Genomic DNA, 16,314 nt, shown 5'->3' on the forward strand with positions numbered 1-16,314 from the left:
TAAGGGGCTGGTGCCGCTCAGGCATTATCCGGGGAAGCCGTGCGGCCCCGGGATGCGCGGCGCGGGGGCGGAGCCTGATGCGGACTGGGACGTGGCCGGAGCGGCTGTAGCGGAGCGTGTGTGAGACCGCGCCGAGCCCGAGCGAGCGTCGCCGCCATGGTGAGAGGCTGCCCGAGGCGGGGGGCGGCTGAGGCGCCCCTTCCCTGCCGGCACCGGCCGCCGCCTCTCACCCCCTCCCTTCTCTCCTCTCTCCGCAGCCCGGGCCGAACCCCAGCGCCACCAGCGTCGGCTCCTCCGGCCGCTCCCCCAGCAAGGCTGTGGCTCCCCGCGCCGCGGGATCCACCGTCCGGCAGAGGTGGGTGCCCGCCGCGGCTCCCCGGTGCGAGCAGCTCTTGCCCCCGTCGTGCGCTCTGCTTGCCCGGCTGCCCGGGCCGGTGCCCTCTGCTCATGTGAAGGCAGGCCAGAGAAGGGCAGCGCTGCTGGGGAAGGGTCGGCAGCGCAAGTGCTGTGAGGAGCGGCTGAGGGGGCTGGGGGTGTTTGGAGAAAAGGAGGCTCAGGGGTGACGTTATCATTCCCTGCAGCCATCTGAAAGGAGGGTGTAGCCAGGTGAGGGTCTGTGTCTTCTCCCAGGCAACTAGTAACAGGACAGGAGAGCACAAGTCCTAAGCTACAGGGAATGTTTAGCTTGGACATCAGGAGAAAGGGGCGATTAGACGCTGGAATGGGCTGCCCAGGGAGATGGTGGAGTCACTGTCCCTGTAGGTATTTAAGGAAAGATTGGGTATGGTACATAGTGACATGGTCTACTTGACATGGTGGTGTTGGGTCATAGGTTAGACTTGATGATCTTAGAGGTCTTTCCCAGCCTAATTGATTCTGTGAAGTCTGTTGTTTCTGCAGAGTCTCTTGGGCTGCTTGATCCTAGAAGCTGGTGGAGTACTAATGTGTTGTTTGATCTTTGTTTCCTTCTGTTGTCCCTTAAAGGAAGAATGCCAGCTGTGGGACAAGGAGTGCAGGCCGTGCCACGTCCACAGGGACTGGTGGGATGTGGCGGTTCTACACTGAAGACTCTCCAGGGCTCAAAGTGTAAGTTGGGTTAATGGGTGGTGGCAGGCTGGAGGGCTGTAGAGTCTACCTGCTTTCGTCTTCTTGCAGTCTTTGATTTAGTAATAATCTGTGTTCTGGTGTGCATGGGAAAAATAGCTGAGTTGATGACTGGGATGACATATTTAATCTGTAGCCCTGGAGAAGTAGTTTTTAATGTTACAGTGGTTTTAAAAAGGTAGGTGCAAGTTGTATTTTGTAATTGCCAAAGCTTACCCTAAGTGGTCTTTGAAGGCTGTAAGCAATCACTTTGAATTTGAGAAAGATCGCTTGTCTCAATGGATTTAAGCATCTGTGTGCATGTTTTCATTCTCTTTTAAATAAAAATTTTGGATTTTGTCTTATAATAGCTGTCTTATGATCCTGTGCACCCCTTGAAAAAGCAACATAACTGATACACCATATGCTTGCATCATGTTTTTTTATTAAAAAGCTGCAGATAAATTGCTTTAGCTGAACTTGCCTAGCAAATAGCATGCCAGTACCTTGTATATCTCCATTTTCACAAGGTGAATATTCCAAGATTATGGTCAAATACCTAGTTGTGTCCCTTAAACTATAAAGAGAGCCTGAGTTTTAACTCTTTTGACCAGTTTGAGTCATTCGGATGACTTTCCAAACAAACTTTGCAGCCCAATACTTGGGTAACGAAGGTGGAAGGTGTATCTGAGTTGATGAGTGCGTACTAAGTTATATCCTGAGTGGAAATTTGTGCTTATTGTAAAATTACAGTTCATGAGCTCTTATTCTTGCTGGGTTGAAGAGTCTTGAGATGCTCAGGGCTGACCCTGTTGCTTGGGTGGTTGGGTGTGGGGGGTTTTTTGTTTGGTTGGGGTTTTTTTTTTTTGTTTGCTTGTTTGTTTTGTTTTGCTCTGTTTTTGTTTGTTTGTTTTGGTTTTTTTAATTTTATTTTTTTCGTTTGGTTTGGGTTTTTGTGGATTTTTTGCTTTGTTTTGCTTTGTTTTGTTTTCTCAAATCCGTTAATATTTTCTTTTGGGGTTCTTCAAGAGGGCTGCTGATAGCTGCACAGGTAGAACATTTGGGGACGGGCTGGTGATAGGCTGCTTACTGGTAGTTCCATGAGTAATCCTTCCTTTGGAGTTGTCTTATGTGTTTTCATTTTCATATGTAGTTGAAACTTTGAAAAACCAAAATGTATCCAGCAAACCACCAAAGCCGTGCTGTTCTACGTTGCTTACTCCATTATGAGTCCAGAAAGGAGACAAGGCAAAGAAAAGACAATGAGCAGCAATAGTGTTCTAGAGCAAATCTGTGCAGATAGGCGGGGCAACTGTTTTCTCTGTTTGGTCTACTAAAGTTCAATTTAAAAAATAAATTACACCAAACAGAAAAAAACCCACAAAAAACCAGAAGGGCATTATGATTTTTTGTAATAGACTTGTGATACAAGCTTTTTAACTATTTTGCTAAGTTTCCTTTTGAATCCTTTGATGTCAGTTTTGGTCCTGAATGGCAACTCAGTTGTTCTCATCTTCAGTGCAAGCAGATCAGTAAACAGATTTTCCCATCTATTTATCTTTTGACACAGTGGTTCCCAATTTTAAGATTTTGGAGCACTGGGAGTGGTTTTTTTGGAAGCTGCTTTGGGGAACTGTATGGTCAGGCTTTTAATGAAAGAATCAAATCTATAAAAGTGAGTTGGCTTTACAAATCACCCCACACTAGATGTAACATTTTCTGAGCCATGGCTTGGTAGCAACTTTCTTGCTTACAGCTTTCTAGGTATTTTTCTTCATTTTTTTTTTTTCCATAGCAACCAAGTGTTATTATCTGTGTCCTGTTTAGTAGGCTTTAAAGTGAGAATGGATTATCAATGGCTTGTGGTTGCCTCAGTGAAGTGGCTCAGCTGAAGTTGTTTTTAGAAATGGTTGTGATCACTACTGCGTGAAGCAATGGGAAAGCTTAGCCTCATAGTGGTGGTGGGTGGGCTTTTTTTTCATATTGTTTAAAATACAAGCTCTTAGAAGTACTATGAAAAAATCCATAAAACTGCCTGAGAACAGGTTAATTCATACTAGCTAAAATGGGGCAAATTTCACTCTAGATAAAAAGTTTATATATTTTATATTGTGCAGAATTAGATTGATGCTTTGGGTATTTTGTATCTGTATTCAACATCCAAAATAATAAATATGTTGAATAGGCACATTGGTTCCCCTCAGGAAAGATCCTTTATTTACATTACAAGATGCTTCAAAACATGCCTTTAAAAACAACTATTGGCAAAAGGGAGGTTTTGGCTGAGCGGGGTTACAATATTTTTCTCTTTAAAGCTTGGAGATTGCATGCTTTGAAAAGAGAACTAAACCCAAACTTTTTCCTCTTTTTGGTCACTTGGTACCTGTGGTTCCTGTATCTTGTCTTGGGCTTTCCTGCTTAAAGAGTTAAAGGCAGTTTTCCAGTGGATAGAAAGTCAAATTGAGCTTGTTGTACAATATGCAGCTTTATGAAAGGCACTCTAAGAATGCACAGTGCCAAATCTTTAGAGGTGTCTGAATCCATTTATTTATTTGTTGTGGGCTGAGAAGATGCAGGTGAGTGGAGGAGAATTGCAGGGTTTCAACAGGTTCTCTTTGGGACTGGAGGAAATGAGATATATGTGTCAGTACTGGAGAGCTGATTATTCTCTGTGGGTTCGATGTCATCTGCATGTCTCAAAAATATGAACACACCATCAGTCCCCAGTGTTTATTTCCATGTAGTTCTGTTCTGATTAGTGGTGCTGCTTTTTGCCTGTGTGCCTTTGGCAGGGCAGCGTATCTATTCCTACTGCTAAAGGCTCAAATGAATTAAACAGTAATTCAGATACAGTGTAAGGACTATAAATTAGGATTTTTGTTATATAGGATACATGTATGTATATATAAAAATAAATAAAAAGGATAAAATAAATTTATTTATTTATATGTATAAAATGCTGGTGTTTGAGGATTACATTCTGTTGCTTCGTGACAGACACCCCTTGAAGGGGTTGTTTGTGTAGTCACCATGTATAGGACTTTGTTATTGGTTATTTGCTAAATGCTTTGTGTCTGTGTTCATTATTCTTCATACCCAATTAAGTCTGATAGATAATAATTGAGTTTTAAAACTCAGTTTAAGATTACAGTTGTGATCATTTCAAGTATGTGGATCATGAACTCATAGAAATGACAGCAAACTCTTTGAATCCCCTTTCAGTTTGTTTTGTTTTGTTTCTTTTTAAACTTTTTATTCAGGTAGCATTTACGTGCTTATAAACAGTACCCTGGAGGGTAACACAGGCTGGATAACAGATTTCCCAATAGTATGTTGAAAATCAGAAATGAGATTGTATGAAGTGAGTGATATGAAGGAGTGTTGAGTGTGTGTATTCATGTAATTGTTGCATCTCAGAACAGCATGAAACAGCTGATTGAAGCTATTGACATGCACCCTAAGATTAACCTGTTTTTAAAAACATTACTGTGCAATTTCTAAACAACAAGTAAAAGTAAGAAGGAAAAAAGAATATTCATTCATTTTAGGTAAAGGTTTAATGATGTAACTTTGCCCCCTTGTATATGTTTTTCAAGAAAGCAGAAGTCCCTGTCTCTCACCCACTGCTGCCATTGTTTTCAAATGAAATAAAACCCCTAAAGTAAAACAGCTAATGAGAATTTTTTGCCAAAATTTTAGTAGCCGCTAGAGGACTCTGTTGGTTTTTTTATCGGACTGCATCTTTGCCCAGGTGGCTATCTGAGTTGTAAACACAGAGGGTACTTTTCCAGAGACTGTGGAAACAGTGATGCATAGTAATGGACCATTAATGGCTTTTTTAACAAGTGGGGGTTTTGTTACTCTGTTGTGTTTTTTAATGTAACATTTAGGGTGTATAGAACTGTCTTTAAAAACAGTGGCAGCAGCAGCAGTTTTTGATAGAGATGGGTATCTTAATTTCTATGTGCCTTAAGGTATTTTTGTGGGAAGGGAAGAAGAGTTTTCTTGTACAATTTCATATGAACTGATGAGCTCACTTGGCTGATAATGACTGGCCTTTTAGGCAAGACAGACTTCTTTTTTATGTTAATGCATTTTCTCTTTATTTTTAGTGGACCTGTTCCAGTTTTGGTCATGAGTCTTCTTTTTATTGCTTCTGTGTTTATGCTGCACATCTGGGGTAAATACACTCGTTCCTAGACTCAGCTGCCAGCTTAAAGCATACATCTTGGACCAAAACTGTGGTGGATCCTGGTTGTTCTTGGAGAGAGACTGGGGAAGCTTCCTATCACCTGTTGAAGTCCTGTCAACTTTGGCTATAATACCGAATTAATTTCTCAGTTCGCTACTTGGGCAGCTTTAAAGCCTGTCATGGGTCATTTTGTATTTGTATCTGTACACTTAGAATACAGGTGCTGCAATAAAAGTTGTATATGGAAATAGAAACAGTCTTAACTGTATTTTTTCCTCTTCCAGTATACTACAGCTAACAGAGTTTACTAGTGATTTTCATAAATAAACATTTCTGAGTAAATGCTCTTTGACAGTTCAAACCAGATTCTTCCACACTGTATATTGCAATATAATTTTATGCTAGAAGATCTTTTTTTTTTTTTTTTTTTTTGGTGGATGAAAGAAACAAAATCAGGTTCACACACATGAGAAGGTAACCAATGTCCTTGTTGAAATAAAACTGAGGTACCAGTGTTGAGATGGTTGTGTTCTTCTAACTCCTGAAAAATAGCTGGATTTCTTTTATTTTCTAAATGTGAGTTAAACTTTACTCAGTGCTCATTATAAATAAAAGTTATATGTTTGTTTTTTCGAGCTGCACTTGAGGAACAACATGAACTGGTACCTAACTGATTTTAAAAAGAGTAATTGCATGGCTGTCAAAGATAGTTTTCGCCCTTGGTCACATGATGTGGTTCTTGGGGCTGTCTTGTGCAGGGCCAGGAGTTGGACTTCCATGATCCCTGTGGCTCCCTTCCAACTTAGAATATTCTGGGATTCAGTGACTGCAGGTCCATGCTCTTTCAAAGAGAATTAAATGGAATGGGAGGACTGGAAAAGCAATGACTGCATTTCAAATAACAGGACATGAAAGTAGGCTGACATACAGCAAAGTGTAATCAGATAATCACTCCAGTTTACTTCTGGATGTTCAGTATTTTCCTTTTCAACAGTTACACAGCTTTCCCTTCTCTTTTTAAAGGTGTCTACATATTTGTGCATTAGCATTTCTCACTGCTAGCATGGTCTTGAAATGGGATAGAATTATTTTAGCCTGCTGTTCATGTTGAGTCCTGGTTGAGTATCAGCTTGTCACGGAAAAACTATATTCTTAGTTATGCAGCCTTGATAGAAGTTCTAGCTGCATATTGTAGAAGCAGCCTCTCTTGCCACCTTCCTTAAAGCAGTTCTTAAATTAACATTACTTCTGAAAAGACCAAACTGTTCAGAACAAAACCAAGAATGAGGAATGTGGTCTCAGGGCTATAGGAGGTAATTGTTTTGAGCTGTGCTAATGCTGTAGTACCTAATGTAAATGTGGAGGGAAAGACAGAAGACTTGGAGCAGAAACTGAACATTATCTTAGAAAATGTAATAGTAGGAAGGTGTTTTCAGAAGTTTGGAAGTTGAGGAACAGGGAATTTTGGAGACTCAAAGGCAGTGGTGTAGCAGAACACTACATTGGTGGAAACTGATCCAAATAAATCATGTATCAAAGGGAAAAGGATCCATAAATTATTTACCTCTATGCATGTGGAAAGGAAGTTAAAACACAAGGGAAAATTAAGTAGGGGGAGTAGCTCACCACTTCAAATGGCGGAGATAAGGGTCTCTCACTTAAGTGCTTTGCTTAGCAAGAAAAATGCTGTACAGTCAGCAATTTCATTTTAAGGCAAGAAAATGTAGAGAAGACCAAATGCAGGTCAGTTGTTCTGCTGACCATGTGAACAGACTGCGCTGAGCTATTTTGTGGTGCTCAAAGGAAAAGGAATGGAATACTCTAACATAGTGTAAGGGTTAGGTATAACAGTAATATCAAAGTAGGTAGCCTCTTTTTTACTATGTTTTCTAAGACACTGGCTGTTTTCTAATGCAGCAATTTTCTTTTAAACATTTCTAGTCCCTAAAAGTTCAAATAATTCCATTTAAAGCCTTCCACAATTTGGCTTTTTTGGTGTTCTGCTGCTTCTAAAGACCAGAATTGATGATGATCTTGGAAAAGTGATGGGGGGAAGGCTTATTGCTGTACAGCCTTTTGATAATTTTTTAATACATTTAGATACATTTTAATACATTTAGTTCAACTGAGTATAAAAAATGTTGACTGTTTTGGCAGTGCTGTCCTTGCTTAGATACTTTGTTTTCTAGAATGGCCTGTATAATGGATTTTTGCATGCACTGTCAAAAGAGCCTCATGTCTCTTGTTTTGCGCAAATTTCCTCCCACCGTTTCTTGGTTTTGTCTTTTGTGTCAGCTTACCTCTGATGATACATAAGTTGAATTCAGCTAGCTGAAACATCAGTAGTTTTATTTGCCTTGCACTTCATTAAAACCCAGACTTCTCTGTTGTATGTTTCCAAGCTGTGATTATTTAAATTATTAGTATGAGTGTGTTGGATATTCATGCTAATTTTCTTGGTGTTTCATGTACCTGAGTAGTGGAGTTATAGTGGAGTCTTGCAACTGATATTTATCAAACTTCAGCTCTAGAGAGGTACAGATAAAGAAATGCAGGTTGCAAAGACCTTTTGGAATTTTGGCTAATAGTGAATGTGAAATTCTGTTTGGCATGGGTGAATAAATTATAGCCATACTAATAAACAGTAGCTAATCTGTGATACAGAAAACTAGTCTTTCAGTAATAAGTAAAAAAGAAGAAAGGACAATCATTTGAAAAGCTTCGTATCAGAAGACTAGGAATTAGGAACACTAGATTTTTATGCCTACTGGTGTGTGATTGAAGTATAAGCTTGACTGAACTAGCTGACTGTTGAAAATAATCTTTATTTAGGGGCTGCAGAAGGCTCTTTAGTCCTCAAAGATTTTGCCTTCTCAACAATAAAGATTCAAGATAATCTGGAAGAACTTGTATTTCCATGGAAGATATGCTAAAGTTCTAGAACTTTTATCCTTGACTTAAGGTATCTGCAACCTCAGACTCCATTATCCCTCAGCTGAAGAAGGGATTTTATAAGGAGATGGTTCTTTTGCACATGAATTCATCTATGTCTTAAGGTTTTCCTACCCCCCAGCAATAAATCTGAGTATGTGAGCAGGTTCAGTCTAATTTAACAGTGCCTTAGAAGCTGAAAGACAGTCTTCTTGAGGTTTGGATGGAATAGGTAACTGATAGAAGAGGGAGATGGTCAGAGCTCCTGCTGTACAAACGCCTTGCACTTTTAACTTGTTACCCAGGAAGAAGAGGGGGAGAGAGACTTTAATGCCTTTATGATAGGAAAACTTTAAGCTTTGCTCTTGCACTTATTTGCACACTGAAGTTGATCACCCATGAGCTATTGGTCTGTATGTATATTGGCTTCATTATTTCCAGTGTTTCAGAATTACCTTTTACTTTTGTCATCTATTAGAAGCCAGCTCCTCTGCACAACACGCACGTGCTCTTTCCAGTGGTTTTCGGGTTTGTTTTTCTTCTGGAGAGAGAGATGACCTCAAAGTCTAACTTTTTATTTACCTCCTGCTTTGGTAATAAGGCTGCATGGGCATCTTTGTATTAGCTGTTTATATAAGTGTGTTTTATAGAAGACTTTTCTAAACCTGGCATTGGTGATAATATATTAAGAATAGTAATGATTCTCAGGTTAAGATCTCAGAGGGGGGGCTCTGCCTTTTGGTTTTTTTTTAAATTGAGGCTAAACTTGTACAACATTTGTGGTTCTGCTATGATTTCAGAGGTTGCTGAAAGGAATGGCAGGCTAAGCAAGAGCAGGTATGAAGTTACTGAGTATATCCCATCCCTGACATGTATTGTTATCTTCTCTTCTTCCTTCTGTGCTCTAGTTATCTCTTTTTCTCTGGAGACCTCTGAAGATACTGAATTGTGCTGTGTAGTAGGATAATGCTCTGATGCAGAGATAGGCCAGGCACTAACAATAGTGAACAGGACAGACCAATTTTACTTAAGTCAAAAATTCAAGTTCAGATGTGTATCACCACAGATTGGATACCACTGTCACACATGTGGCAGCAGGTTGCAAATGATTATCCTTGTTTCTTATTTGGCAGGATTTTTTGCATGGCTGCCTTTCAGAATAGTATTTGTGACTTTTTGACCAAACCAAAATTGAGAAATTCTTTGAAGTTACACTATTATTTCATAAAGGAGAACTAAGGAAAACTTTCCCATGCACTGCTTCCTCAGAAGAGCTGCTTGTCTTAAAAAAAGTGAAATTCCGGCTTGCTTAGTGTGATTTTTTTTTTTTTTTTTTTTGCTCATGCATTTATCACTGAGTAAATATACTGACCTTGTTTTCTTCTCAGATACTATGGAGAGATAGAAAATATGCCTACAAATGCTGCAGAGGTTAGACATCATCAGAGCGAAATGCTTCCAAAATCAGAAATAAATTTGTGGTTAGTATGCTCCGGTTTCAGAGGGTCTGCATTCCTACCATTGCTCCATTATCAAACACATTCTGAGACTTTCCAGTTTATTAGCTACTGCCTTGGTTGTTTTTCTGGTAAGGTCATATGAAAAGAATCTAAAGCAATGTTGCCTTAAATTCCCAAGACTGGTTGGTAAGTAATGTTATTCCCGACTTACATAAAACGCCGTGTAGTTGTAATCAGTGAAGGAGAACGTACGTGTTCCTCACCTCAGGGAGACATCTGTGAGGGAGAAAACATAACTGCATGATACAACTGCACAGAAGTTTGTAAAGGACCAAACTATTGTAATTCAGTGTGAATCTGAACTCAGTGCAATTCTGGGGTTTGGTAGACCTCGCTTTCTAATTTTGTTCAGTTTTTGTTTCCATATTCCTTCTTTTACTTCAAAAAGGAATCTATGACTAAAATTAATTAAATGTAATATTAAATATCTTTTAAAAATTAACACTCTTAATTTTCTTTAATCTCAAAGCAATTTTTTTCAATTCTTAATGTATTTTTTTGTTTGTTTGATTGAAACTACAATGAAAAGTAATTGAAAATGCCAACATTTTCCATGAAATAGGAATTCATATTGAAACCAGCTCTTAACACTAGATAGCCACGACAGTGTGAAATAGTGTTGGAAATATGAGTATAGGTCATAGTGAAATGTACTTTGGTAAGAACTTGTGGATGTCTTTGATCCAGCTCCCTGCTCAGAGCAGAGCAATCATCAAGGCTTGATCAGGGCTGAGGGCTCAGCTGAGGGCTCCTGCAGTTGCGTTTTGAGAATCTCCAAGGAAAGAATTTCTCTGGAAACCCATCTCTGTGCGCAACCACTCTCTGGTGAAGATATTGTTTGTTATCTCCAATTAGAATTCCTTTGTTGGACCTTGCAGTGATTGCCTCTTGTCCTTTTGCTGTGCATTGCTGGGAGGGCTCTAGCTCCATCTACTTTATAACCTTAGCTGATGACAGCTACTTGTGTTTTACCCTCAGCCTCTTGAGCTAAACAAACCTGATTGTCTCCATCCCTGTGTGTCATGTGCACCAGCCTCCAACTATCTAAATATCCCTCTCCTAGATTCTCCAGTTACTGTTTCTTTTTCACTGAGGGCACAGAACTCAGTTTTCCAAATGAGTGTGTAATAAGGGAGTATCTTTACGAGTGCTTCGCTTGACTGGCCCTGCCCATTGTGCATCTTGCTCCATAGTTGGCCTTTGTTGCTGCAAGGACGTGCTGCTGGCTCGTGGCCAGTGTGGCCACTGGGATATTTTGTGCAGAGCTGATCTCTGGGGGTCAAGCCATGTCTCACTGCATGGAGTTACTCCATCCATGATACAGGACTTAACATTTGTCTGTCCTGAACTTCAAAAGGTTTTTTTGGCTCATTTTTCCACACTTCTAAGGTTCCTGAGAGTGCGGGGCTCTTCTCCACCAGCTACCACTTTGTGAAATTTTGTGTCCTCATAAACTTGCTGAAGATGGAGATAATGAGACCTGTTGCCTTCCTGCCAGCAGCACGACAGTGAGTTTGCATCACTGCAGTTACTTTAAGCTTCTGTCCCTGTTTATGGCCATCCTCAAAAAACCTGATATGTCTGGGCTTGAGTGTAATCCTGGCACTGAGATACTGGATTTCACATAAGGACTGGCTCTAGCCTCATGCATGGAGGATGCAAGTGAAAACTCAGACGTGCTTGAGAGTGCCTTCCCAAAATTCACTAGGCACTGTTCCCAGGCCTTCTGCTTATTCATTTCTCACTCACCACCTGTGCATTCAGATCTATCTGCTGGCTCATAAACTGATTTATATAAAGTTCTAACTTCTCAATAGCCTGCACCGTTTCTGTTATGTGTGGATCTTACACAGACTTTACTAGAAGATGCCTACAACATGCACTAGGTGGCCAGAGCAACACATAAAAGTTAATTTCTTGTATGGTTTCAGTTGAAAAGTGGTTTTCTGAATTTCCTCTTAGCATTCCCAGTGAATCCAGAAGAAGGAAGAAAACTTCCAAGTATATACTCACCCTGTATTCTTTCTCCCCTTGAAATGACTATTCTCTGAAAGGAAAAGGGGCTCTAGGAATATAACTATAACAGTTCTTCGAGGCATTTATTTGCCAATAAAAAAGGATTGTTAAGATATTTTGCTAAAATGAGTTAAAACAACTGCATACCCGTGCGATACCTGTGTGTCCAAATGCTCCGTTTGGTGGACAGCTTCTCTCCTCCTTGTCTCCACACAAGGAGATTTTTAGGTAACTTTACCAGTGATCCTGTTTCCCATCCCTCTTGTCTTCTCACTGGCTTAAAGGCCTGTGGCGGGCTCATTGTTTATTCAGATGAGAGTCCTGGTTCTTTCTCCTGGAACATTTGTCTATCCAGAGTCTTAAGGATGGTTCTCACCTCATTCTCAAGTAGAAAAGGGGCTAAAAGTGCAAGAATTGTCTTCATATAATCCCAGGTAATTCTTGTCTGAGAAGGTACACTGGGATATGTGCAGCAGTTAGCTACCTCCCTGTATAAAAAGACACCTCTTACCAGTGAAGTTGCAGGTGTAGTCGTGCCAGATTTAGTAAAATCTGTAGCTGATTCACAGGCAATGTAAATATGCCTGTACTTTAGGAAGATGCTATTGGTGGAAGTCAGTCTGTGCCTTACCCCTACAATGCACAAGCATCAGGTAATGAAAAGAGGTATCTTAAAAAGCCACCTAATCACCATATTTTGTAGAAAGGTTTTGTGAGACAATTGTATTCATGCTCCAGACCCTGTTCCTCCACCATCTCCTGTAAAACAGTGGCTTTCAGATAGTGCTGAAGCTGGCAACAGTACTGCTACTGATAATTCATGGATCAGATTACAGGGAACTTTGTCATAAAAACTGGCATACATTCCAAACACAGCATCCTATCTTACTCTGAGTGTCTTTGTGAAGTACCCAACTGTGAAAAACCTGTAAAGGCAGATTAATGTGGGAGAGTGAGGCACCATGGCTTCTGGCATTCCAGTGTAAATCCATTGAGTTGTTGTAAACCAGCAAATGTATGGAGTCAAAGCCAAACTTTTGCATACAAAGTCCCATTTTGTCACTGGGCATTTAACATCCCAGATTTGAAAGTGTAACTGCAATGCCCAAATTAGCACACCCATGCTAAATATTTCCAGTACCTTCTGTGACAGAAGAGCTTTCATGCAGTGCTTCCCGTCCTACATTTCCCTTCTCACCCTCATTTGATGTTGCTGGGTAAAACCTCCGTAACACTAAGAACCACTGCTACTTACTAGCTATTAGTAATAAGCTATACCACCATAATTTCATTATTCTCCCAGTTTTCTGCCTTCAAGCTTTGGCCAGACTAACCCCTCAAATTCTTTTCTATTCTCTTAAGCAAACACTTGTGGTCACCTGCTGATAACCTCCTGATAAAGTAGCAGTTGATATTTTGAAGGAGGACATCATTCATGTGTCAATGATGAGGTGGTTGGAACTAGACGTTCTTTAAGATCCCTTTCAATCCCAGCCATTCTGCAACTCTGTGATCCTCTGTAGCTCAAGTTTGGATGTAGTCCACTGAAGTACTGACTTGGCCTTGGTCTTGGTTGATCTTCCAGACAGTTTCCTTCTTCTTGCTGAGAAAGGCAGTAATCATAGGTCGTGTTCTTCGTTGCTGTGTGTGAGATAAAGCTGTTGACATCAAAGCAATGCCAATGCATTGCTCCTGCTTTCATTTCCACACTGCATCAGTGCCACTCCCAATTTCTTTGTGTATGTGCCCACCTTCATTCCTTGCCAGGAAGCATTGCTTGGATTTCTGCTGTGGGGATCTAGCATCATCCTGCCTTTTCCAGGAAAAATTCAAATTGATATGAAAGCATTGGATTGGTCCCACCTTATCACATCTGCTTCTAAAACTGATCCCTGTGCATTAGGGGATGTATTATTTTGTCACATTTTGTCTCAGGCCAGACTTGCTGAGTTGGGCTGAACCTTGAATATATATATTTTCTGTGAGATGTATGCTGTCCTTGCATGGAAGCAGTATAGAAATTAAAGTATTTAATCTTTTTTTATAGCAATTCAGTGACACAGGTCAGGCTGGAATGCAGGATTTCTGGGGTCCTTAAGTTATAGATATTCCTCTATGTAATGCTGTGCTTGGCATAACGGTATAAAGTCCATCTGAGTTAGCCTGTGCATGAGCTGTGAGCATGAGGAAATACAGGAGGATAGTGGCACAATGTGTCAGCAGAGATTGGCTGCGTCCACCTCTCACCCTATGTGATCACCCTCAGTGATAGCAAAGACAGTGATAAATTGGGTCTTAATAACATCCTTCCTAGAGCTACATCGAGACCATGAAGAAGTTGAAGGCAGTCTTTTCGTGGCAGTTCGTGGCAGGAGGACAAGAAACAATGGGGTTAGGTTGAAACGAGATCTATTGGATATAGGGAGATCGCTTTTCACCATGAGGATGGTTGAGCCAAGGTTGCCCCTAGAAGTTGTGCAGGCTCCTTTCTCCGTTGGATGTTTCCAAGATCTCATGGATGAAGCCCTGGGAAGCCTGGTCTGATCTCATGAGTGACTTGCCTTTGAGGTGTAGGTAACAGAGGATTGCATAGATGACCTTTCAAGGTCTCTTCCAAGCCAAATAATCCTATGACCTTATGACTCTTTTTGACACCTAGATGAATGTCTGCATCCTCTGAAACTTGTTATGTTTCTGCTGCTCAGCAGGTGATGAAAAGAGCAGAAGATAAAGCAGAACCTCAATAAAAGTTATGTCAGATTTTCAAAGGTCTTTGAGAGTTGTGGAGAAAAAAGATTCTTAGTTTTTTTCAGTCATGTTATTCAGTCTTTGGAGCTTGATTTTTTGATAGACTGAACAAAGTAGAGTTCCATGATATTAGGTAAAAAACATAGTATGCGTTGCAAATAAATAAGTCCCATAAGTCTGCAGGAAACGTCAAAACTGTACATGCTACTCCATCTGCTGGGGAAATCAATAAAAACTTCCAGTATTTAAGAGGTGGAGACATTCTTCAATCACAAAGGCAGGGTTTTTCCAATCTCTTTTGTATCTGTAGGCAAGTGTATTTGCTTTGGCAATACTTACACTACACAGGATAGAGAGGAAATCTTAACTTGTTTGGGGAAATTATGATTTTTGAAAAATTCTGCAGGTATAATTAATATTTTTCCTCCTGTTCCCTTTATTTTGAGATGAGTCACTCAAAGCATTGTGCTTGAGAGGTCACAAATGAAAGACAAAGCCCTGAAAAGTTTGGCCTTCTCTTTTCTATGCATTGTAGACTCAGAACATGAGAATGTTTGCTAAACTGCCCAGAGCAGATCTCCAAAGTCAGTCTGTGTGGTCCAGAATTGCATGCTGTCTGTGGAGGGCTTAGCTCAGTGGTCCCTGATTAACACCTCTCAGCAACATTGCCTGCTGGTATTCTTTTCACCAAGGTCTTTAATGACTGTGCTTAGAGGTAAATGAGAATGATGGTGTTGAAGCTGCCTGAAAATAATAGAAGCATGTTAGCATGAAATTGCAATCTCATATTTTTGTAAGGTGATAGGTATAAAGGTCACATAGCCACTTCATGAACTATGAGACTCCATGTCTGAGAGTAACTTCCCTCTTGAAGTAAGAGAACCTCACAAGAAAAAAAATCCATGAAAGAGTAAAGGCTGATCTAAGAATTACATGGATTTCATAGGTGTCTTTTTCTTTCATTGCATAATCAGTAACAACCACTTTTTTTCAAAGTAATGCACTTTTCAAAATAATACATTGAAATGGAACTCGAGAGGTCAGAGACAGCTTCAGTCTAAATCTGCATTTATGTTTTGATATGCAAATAGACTGAGGATTGTGTTTACTGAAGACTCTGAAGACTCATATCTACTGTTTATTTCCATATTTCAAGCTAGAGAAAAAGCAGTGAGCACCTATCAGGAATACAATCACTTCATTTTGGTGAGAAGTAAGCTTTCATTTGGACCAAAGAGAGTGTTAAAGTGCTCTTCACAGCCATGAAGTCCTCAGTTTTGCTCTTCTTTTGCAATGAATAAAAATGTGTGTTTGTTTCCTGTATGATGGCAAATTTGTAATTCAGACATTTATCATGGAGACTGACTGATGAGTAATGGAGTCTAGTCTCTTCTAATCTAGTCTGAATTGAATATTTAATCTTGAAGAGAGCATTTGCATCACAGTCCATGTCACTTCCGTGAGGTTCACTTGATTTGAAGATATGAGTTCTTGAGAGGTTTTTCCAAGCTCAGGATTTTACTGGAGAATCTTCTGTTACATACTTTCAGATCTCCATCATAAGGCCAGGGCTCAAGAAACAGCTGTAGCCTTGTAGCCAGGTAGATAAGGTGCTTCCATTTATTGTATGAGGCCACAGGATTTGTCTCAAGTTAACAGTGGAGACTTCTGAATGTGTTGGGCTTTGTATGGACTTGTCTTGGGCAACTTGTAGATATATTTTAGCTCATTTACCTGTATTAGTGATTGTCTAATGACCATGTAACTATTACTCTGTTTTAGCTTTTGATTACTTTGTACAACTGTGTGGTATAACACCTAAGG

The 16,314-nt window shown here is 40.1% G+C and overlaps 1 protein-coding gene across 1 annotated transcript; it reads left to right on the forward strand.

Annotated features, from left to right (window-relative positions):
* The first annotated feature begins 31 nt into the window (after nt 1–31).
* On the forward strand, nt 32–5,531 carry SEC61B (SEC61 translocon subunit beta). The gene is made up of 4 exons (XM_040067265.2): nt 32–159; nt 258–355; nt 985–1,086; nt 5,196–5,531. The coding sequence occupies exons 1-4, from the start codon at nt 157–159 to the stop codon at nt 5,281–5,283; spliced, it is 291 nt and encodes a 96-aa protein (XP_039923199.1). The 5' UTR covers nt 32–156; the 3' UTR covers nt 5,284–5,531.
* The last annotated feature ends 10,783 nt before the right edge of the window (nt 5,532–16,314 follow it).

This window comes from Hirundo rustica, chromosome 1 (genome assembly GCF_015227805.2).
Source record: "Hirundo rustica isolate bHirRus1 chromosome 1, bHirRus1.pri.v3, whole genome shotgun sequence".
Lineage (NCBI taxonomy): Eukaryota > Metazoa > Chordata > Aves > Passeriformes > Hirundinidae > Hirundo > Hirundo rustica.